Genomic DNA, 8651 nt, shown 5'->3' with positions numbered 1-8651 from the left:
AAGTTAAACTGAAGGTATATCTTTATTGATTTTTTTTTTTTAAATCAGCTCTTGTTCTAATTTATTCTTCTCTATTCTATGTCCATTTTCTTTTTCATTGTTTTCTCATTATTTCCTTTTACTTATTTGGATTAAACTTATTTGAATTAAATTTTCTTTTACTTATTTGGATTAAATTTGCTAGCTGTTGAAGATGAGAGCTTAAGACACTGATTTTAGACCTTCCTTTAATGATAAAATCATTTAAAGCTATATGTTTTCCTCTAAGCATGCTTTAGCTGCATCCCACAAATTTTGATGTTTTCATTATCATTCAGTTAAAATATTTTTCTTTCTTTTTAAAAAGATTTATTTGGGTGACTCAGTGGGTTAAAGCCTCTGCCTTCGGCTCAGGTCATGATCCCAGGGTCCTGGGATCAAGCCCCACTTCAGGCTCTCTGCTCAGCAGGGAGCCTGCTTCCCCCTCTCTCTCCCTGCCTACCTTTCAGCTTAACTTGTGATCTCTGTCAAATAAATAAATAAAATCTTTTCTTAAAAAAAGATTTTATTTATTTGACAGAGCAAGAGAGGGAACACAAGCAGAAAGAGTGGGAGAGGGAGAAGCAGACTTCCCACCAATCAGGGAGCCTGATGGGCTCAATCCCAGAGCCCTGGGACCATGACCTGGGCCAAAGGCAGACACTTAATAACTGAGCCACCCAGGCACTTCTTTTTTTGTTTTGTTTTTTAAAGCAGTTTAAACATTTTCTAAATTTCACTTGTGATTTCTTCTTTGAACCATGGATTACATAAAAGTATGTATAATTTTTAAATATTTGGGGATTTTCCAGATATCATTTTGGTACTTTCAGATTTAGTTCCATATGGGTTATAAGTATTCGTATGAATTTGACTCTAGAATTTATTGAGACTTGCTTTACAGGCCAGACTATGGTCTATCTTAGTGAATGTTTTATGGGCACTCAAGTAGTGTTAAGAAGAAAATCACAGGCCCAAAATGGAGTAATTTATGCTGGGCCAAATCAACAAATCGGGGTGTAATGCTTAACTTAATTGCAGTTTCACCCTCCCCCAGAAATGTAGTCTCAACCTGTCGGGAATTTTCTGGTCAGCACCAATAAGGTAATCTGTCACATGGGCTCTCCCCATTCTCCAAAGGAGATGAATAATCCACCTCATAAGATCCTTTTATTCACCAAAGGAAGGTGACCTCACCTGAATTAATCCTTTTTCCTGTTTACAACTTCCTTGACCACACTCTAATTAATCCTTTTTCCTGTTTACGACTTCCTTGTCCTGCCTTTACCTTTCCTTTTCTGTAGCACTTTGGAGCTTTCCTCCACTTGCTTGATGGGATACTGCCAATTCATGAATTGTTCAGTAAAGTCAATTAGATCTTTAAAATTTACTTGGTTGAATTTTTGTTATTTAATAATAATATTCTGCAGTTATTGGATACAGTGTTCAATAAAGATCAATTAGTTCAGTTTGATTTATGCTATTGTTCAAGTCTTCTAGATCTTTGCTGATTTCCTGTTCTGTTCTATCAATTACTGGGAAAAGAGTGTTGAAATCAACTCTAATTGTGGACTTGTCTATTTCCCCCTTTCAGTTTGTCAGTTTTTGCTTCATTTTGAGCTCTCCATGATTTAGGATCATTGTCTTCTTTGTAATTCACACTTTTATTATGTAATATCCCTCTTTGCCACCATATTTCTTGACTTGAAGTTTACTTTGATATTAATATTCCCATTCCAACTTTCTTACTAGTTTTGCATTTATTTTTCTATTCTTTTACTTTTGACCTCTCTTTTATGTTTAGACATAAAACATAGAGTATAGTTGGGTCTCATTTTATCAATATTATTTCTGCCTTTTATTTATTTTTTTTTTTAAAGATTTTATTTATTTATTTGACAGAGAGAGATTACAAGTAGACAGAGAGGCAGGCAGAGAGAGAGATAGAGAGAGGGAAGCAGGCTTTCCGCTGAGCAGAGAGCTCGATGCGGGACTCGATCCCAGGACCCTGAGATCATGATCTGAGCCGAAGGCAGCGGCTTAACCCACTGAGCCACCCAGGCGCCCATTTTGTTTTTTTTGAAGATTTTATTTTATTTCTGCCTTTTAATTACAGTTTTTAGCCATTTCCATTTAATGTAATTTTTGCTACAGTTGGATTTTTGTCTGCCATCTTGATATTTTCTTTTTGTCCCATCTGTTCCTTCTTTTTCTCTTCTCTGGCCTTCTTTTGAATTGCATATCTTTTAGGAGTCCAGTTGATTTCTAGTATTAACTTACCAGCTGTGCTCAGAGGTAGTCATTGCTGTATGATTTACAGTACATATCTTTACTTTGCTGTAGTCTATTAGAAATAATATACATAATATAATATGAAAACCTCACAACAGTCTTGTTTTATTTCTCCTTTCCAGTCTTTTGTGTTTTATTATCATACATGTTCCACATATTATGTCACGATACATTGTTTTTGCTTCAATCATTTTTTTTTAAAGATTTACTTATGTTCTATTTTTAAATTCTCTTTTTAAAAAATTAAACATGGGTAAAATATTCTTACTTACCCATATAATTATTATTTTTTGGTGCTTTTCATTTCTTCTTATAGATCTGGGTTTATGGTATAATTTTCCTTTGGGCTGAAGAAATTTCCTTTGGTGTATCTTATGGTCTGATCATGACAAATTTGGTCTGATCATGACAAATTATGCTTTTGATAGTCCAAAATGGTTTCATTTTGCCCTCACTTAAAAACAATTTATGACAGCTTTATTGAGGTATAATCAACACACAATAAACTGCATGTATTTGAAGTATACAGTAGTTCATTTTGTGTTGAATACACCCACAAAATAATAAGACAAGGTAACTGACAGTTCTATCATCCCAAAATGCTTCTGCCTCTTTGTAATTCCTTCTTTCCATCCCTCCATTCCCAGGCAATCGATGACCTGTTTTCTGTCACAATAAATTAATTGCGTTTTCTAGAATTTTATATAAATAAATTTATAGCATGTGCTTTGTTTAGTTTTCACTTAGAGATTCATATTCATGTTACAGCATATACCAATAGTTCAATCTTTTTTTTTTTAACTGAATAATATTCTATTATATGGATATACCACATTTGTTTATTCATTCAACTGTTAATGTTGTTTCCCATTTAGGGCTTTAACAAATATAGTTACTAGATTTGGTATAAATTTTAGACCAAATTCATTTCTTTTGAATAAATTCCTAAGAATGAAATGGTTGGGTGAACTGATAGATGTTTTGCTTTTAAAGAAACTGCTAAAATGTTTTCCATTTTGGAAATGTAAAATTTTACATTCTGTTTTTCTTGAGTGAGTTTTGGTAGTTTGTCTTTTAAAAAATTTGCCCATTCTGAGGGGGCCTGGGATCAATTCCCAGATCAGCCTCCCTGTCCCGCAGGAAGTCCGCTTCCCCTTCTCCTCCTCATGCTGCTCATGCTCTCTGTCTCTCAAATAACTAAAAAAAAAAAGAAATTTGTCCATTTCATCTAAGTCATTGAATTTTGGCATATAATATTCTCTTATTATCCTTTTAATATCTGTAGAACCTATAGTAATCTTCCCTCTCTCATTCCTTGGTAATTTGTGCCTTTTCTCCTGATCAGTCAGGCTAAAGATTGTATTGATCTGCTCAACAAACCATCTTTTGGTTTCATTGCTTTTCCCTATTTTTCTGTTTTCTGTTTCTTTGATTCACTTTATTTCCTTTCTTACACCTACTCTGTTTAAAGTATAAGCTGAAGTCATCAATTAATAACCATTCTTTTTTTTCATTTTTTTTTTTTTTTTTTTTTTGCAAAAGGAAAAGCAATTCTTTATTGCATGGACACACATGGCACAAACAACCTTGTTACACAATCCAGCCGCTTCCTGCCCATCGCTGCTCGAAAGCAGATGGGGAGATCTGGAGGGAAGTGGGAGGGGGAGCACTCAACAAAGAGAGCTTGACCCTTTGAAAGCAGGGACTAGGGTTTGCTCTTCTGGCCCCTCTAGCCAGTCCTCCACTCAGCCTGGGAAGCGGGGAGGTAACGAGGGACATCTCTGCTACACCGGGCACTCAGACCTCTCTCTTGCGAGAAGAAACCACCTTCCCGTCCACTGTCTCCTCGACATTGATGCGAACTTTGCCACCGCCACTGCCTCCCAGGGATGCTTCTCTGGAGCCAATGCCAGCCATCCTGGCATCCTGGCCCTCCAGCAGGCTGTGGTAGGTGGCAATCTCCTGCTCCAGCCGCGACTTGATGTCCAGCAGCGTCTTGTACTCCTGGTTCTGGCACTCCATCTCATTGCGGAGCTCGCTCAGCTGGACCTCCAAGCTGCTGATGAGCCCCTGGATCTGCTGCAGTTGTGTGGCGTAGCGGCACTCCGTCTCGGCCAGTGAGCCCTCCAGCCTGGCTTTCATGCTGAGCTGGGACTGCAGCTCGATCTCCAGCCCCTGCATCGTGCGCCTCAGGTCTGTGATCTCTGTCTTGCTGGTCTGGATCATCTCTGTGTTGGAGGCCACCTCCTTGTTCAGCTCCTCTGTCTTGCTGAAGAACCAGGCCTCGGCATCCCGTCGGTTCTTCTCCGCCATGGCCTCATACTGCTCCCTCATCTCAGCCTGCACACGGGTCAAGTCCACGCCTGGGGCCGCGTCCATCTCCACGTTGACCTGGCCGGCCAGCTGGCTGCCGTACTCCTTCATTTCCTCCTCATGGTTCTTCTTCAGGTAGGCCAGCTCCTCGTTCAGGCCCTCAATCTGCATCTCCAAGTCGGTCTTGGCCAAGGTCAGCTTGTCCAGCACCCGGCGCAGGCCGTTGATGTCAGCCTCCACGCTCTGGCGCAGGGCCAGCTCTTTCTCGTACTTGAGCCTAAAGTCGTCCGCCGCCAGCCGGGCGTTGTCAATCTCCAGGATGACCCGGTTGTTGTCAATGGTGACCGCCAGGATCTTGTCACGGAGCTCCTCAATGTTCTTTTTTTTTTTTTTTTTTTTTTTTTTTTCAATGTTCTTGAAGTAGGGGCTGTAGTCCCGCTCCGGGCTGCTGGGGCTCTGCTTTTGGTACCGTCCCGGATCTTCACCTCCAGCTCTGTGTTGGCCTCCTCCAGGGCCCGCACCTTCTCCAGGTAGGAGGCCAGGCGGTCGTTGAGGTTCTGCATGGTGATCTTCTCATTGCCAGAGAGGAGGCCGCCATTGCCACCACCGTAGTCACCGAAGCCACCACCAAAACCCCCACCAAAGCCACCTCCAAGGCCACCCCCCAAACCACTACAAGCCCCTCCACCGAAGCCGCAGCTCATGCCGCCCCCATAGCCCCCTCCTGACCCCGAGGAGACGAACCTAGCAGAAGAAGTCGAAATAGTGCGGCTTCCACCGCCCCCACAGAGACTCCCCCCACCGAAGCCGCCTCCCCCAACCTGGAGGGGGCCCCCCCTGGTAGAGCCACCCCCAAAGGTGGAGGAAGAGGTCTGCAGAAATGTGGTGCTCATGGCTGGGTGGCTGGGGAGTTCTCAGCAAGCACAGAAGCGCTGGCGAGGAGGAGGCCGGGCTCAATGACCATTCTTTTTAATGTAGGTGTTCAGTGCTATAAATTTCCCCTCAAGTACTAAGTACCCCCATAAGTATTTAAGTTCTCTTCTTAAAGTCTGGTATGCTATGCTTTCATTTTCTTTTAGTTCAAATTTTCTCTTTAACCCATGGGTGATTTAGACATGGCTTATTTAATTTTCAAACATTTGAGGATTATCTAGGTTTCTATTATCAATATATAATTTAATTCCACTGTGATCAGCAAACATACTTTGTATTATATGAATCCTTTTAAATTTACTGACATTTGTTTTATGGCCCAGAATATAGTTTGTAAATGTTCTGTATGCATCCGAAAAAGATGTGTTTTCTACTATTATTGGTTTTAATGCTCTATGATGTCAATTAGATCTAGTGGGTTAGCAGCATTGAAGTCTACAGTATTCTTACTGATTTTCTGTCTACCTGTTCTATCAGCTATTGAGAGGCATTGAAATCTCCATGGTTGTGAGTTTGTCTATATTCCTTGCAATTCTATCAGTTTTTGCTTTGTGTGCTTTGAGCTGTTAATGGTTTGTAATACTATGATTTATAATAGGAAATAGTATTTAGTCTTTGTCCCTGCTCCTCCAGGCACAGAACTAATAAAACCCTTGGAATTTCCTAAGTGATGTGAGCAACGAAGGTGTTTATTGTTATGTTAATGAGGCAACTTTTGGAAAGTCCCTAGGTAACCTATGGATGGGTTGTCAAGGGAACCAACCCTGTGAATTGAGGGGGTGGAACTTTCAGTCCCACCCCCTGACTCTGGGGAGGGAAGAGGGCAGGAGGTTGAATTAATTGCCAATAACTGATTATTTAATTAATCATGCCAGTGTAATGAAGCCTCCATAAAAACCCAAAGGAAGAGGCTGGGAGAGCTTCCAGGTTGGTGAACACATATAGGTACTGAGAGAGTGGCACACTCAGAGAAGACATAGAAGCTTTATGCTCCTTTCCCCAGGCCTTGCCCTATGCATCTGGCTGTTTCTGAGTTCTATCCTTTTATATTAGAGCAGTAATCTAGTCAGTGAGATGTTTCCCTGAGTGCTGTTAGCTTTTCAAGCAAATTAATTGAATCCAAGAAGGAAATTCTGATTTATAGCCTATTGGTCAGAAGCCTACATGATGTCTAAAGACTGTGTTGTGGGGAGCCAGGCTCATGGGACTAAACCCTTAACCTGTGGGATCTGACATAATCTCTGGGTAGATAGTTGAATTAAGCTGGTTTATAGGATAACAGCTGGTGTCAGAGAATTTCTGGTGGTGTAGGAAAAAACACACTGAGAGATGCATTAATGTTAGAATTGTTATGTCCACCCAAAACTATAAGATACCTAGGAATAAACCTAACCAAAGAAGCTAAGAATCTAACTCAGAAAACTATAAGGTACTCATGAAAGAAATTGAGGAAGACACAAAAAAATGGAAAAATGTTCCATGCTCCTGGATTGGAAGAATAAATATTGTGAAAATGTCTATGCTACCTAAAGCAATCTACACATTTAATGCAATTCCTATCAAAATACCATCCATTTTTTTTCAAAGAAATGGAACAAATAATCCTAAAATTTATATGGAACCAGAAAAGACCTCGAATTAGCCAAAGAATATTCAAAAAGAAAGCCAAAGTTGGTTGCATCACAATTCTGAACTTCAAGCTCTATTACAAAGCTGTCATCATCAAGACAGCATGGTACTGGCACAAAAATAGACACATAGATCAATGGAACAGAATAGAGAGCCCAGAAATAGACCCTCAACTCTATGGTCAACTAATCTTTGACAAAGCAGGAAAGAATGTCCAATGGAAAAAAGACAGCCTCTTCAACAAATGGTGTTGGGAAAATTGGACAGCCACGTGCAGAAAAATGAAAATGAAAATTTCCTTACCACACATGAAAATAGACTCAAAATGGCTGAAGGACCTCAATGTGAGAAAGGAATCCATCAAAATCCTTGAGGAGAACACAGGCAGCAACCTCTTCGACCTCAGCCGCAGCAACATCTTCCTAGGAACATCACCAAAGGTAAGGGAAGCAAGGGCAAAAATGAACTATTGGGATTTCATCAAGACCAAAAGCTTTTGCACAGCAAAGGAACAGTCAACAAAACAAAACAAAAGACAACCGTCAGAATGGAAGAAGATATTTTCAAATGATATCTCAGATCAAGGGCTAGTATCCAAAATCTATAAAGAAATTATCAAACTCAACACCTAATAAACAAATAATCCAATCAAGAAATGGGCAGAAGACATGAATAGACATTTCTGCAAAGAAGACATCCAGATGGCCAACAGACACAGGAAAAAGTGCTCCATATCACAAGGCATCAGGGAAATACAAATCAAAATCACAATGAGATATCACCTCACGCCAGTCAGAATGGCTAAAATTAACAAGTCAGGGAATGACAGATGTTCGCGAGAATGCAGAGAAAGGGGAACCCTCCTACACTATTGGTGGGAATGCAAGCTGGTGCAACCTCTCTGGAAAACAGCATGGAGGTTCCTCAAAATGTTGAAAATAGAACTACCCTATGACCCAGCAATTGCACTACTGGGTATTTACCCTAAAGATACAAATGTAGTGATCCAAAGGGGCACGTGCATCCGAATGTTTATAGCAGCAATGTCTACAATAGCCAAACTATGGAAAGAACCTAGATGTCCATCAACAGATGAATGGATCAAGAAGATGTGGTATATATACACAATGGAATACTATGCAGCCATTAAAAGAAATGAAATCTTGCCATTTGCGACGACATGGATGGAACTAGAGCATATCATGCTTAGCGAAATAAGGCAATCGGAGAAAGACAACTATCGTATGATCTCCCTGAAATGAGGAAGTGGAGATGCAACATGGGTGGTTAAGGAGGTAGGAGAAGAATAAATAAAACAAGATGGCATTGGGAGAGAGACAAACCATAAGTTATTCTCAATCTCACAAAACAAACTGAGGGTTGCTGGGGGGAGGGGGCTTGGGAGAAGGGGGTGGGGTTATGGACATTGGGGAGGGTATGTGCTATGCTGAGTGCTGTGAAGTGTG

The 8651-nt window shown here is 40.5% G+C and overlaps 1 protein-coding gene across 1 annotated transcript; it reads right to left on the bottom strand.

The window, feature by feature from the left end:
* Positions 1-3812: 3812 nt before the first annotated feature.
* On the bottom strand, positions 3813-5545 carry LOC122891103 (keratin, type I cytoskeletal 15-like). The gene is given in 2 exon segments (XM_044226538.1): positions 3813-5093; positions 5096-5545. Coding segments are annotated over 2 exon segments (1407 nt in total). The 5' UTR covers positions 5517-5545; the 3' UTR covers positions 3813-4107.
* Positions 5546-8651: the final 3106 nt, after the last annotated feature.

The sequence above is a fragment of the Neovison vison genome, chromosome 12 (genome assembly GCF_020171115.1).
Source record: "Neovison vison isolate M4711 chromosome 12, ASM_NN_V1, whole genome shotgun sequence".
In the NCBI taxonomy this organism is placed as follows: Eukaryota; Metazoa; Chordata; class Mammalia; order Carnivora; family Mustelidae; genus Neogale; species Neogale vison.
The sequence above is the reverse complement of the archived record's forward strand: the minus strand, read 5'-3'. Positions and strand labels throughout refer to the sequence as shown.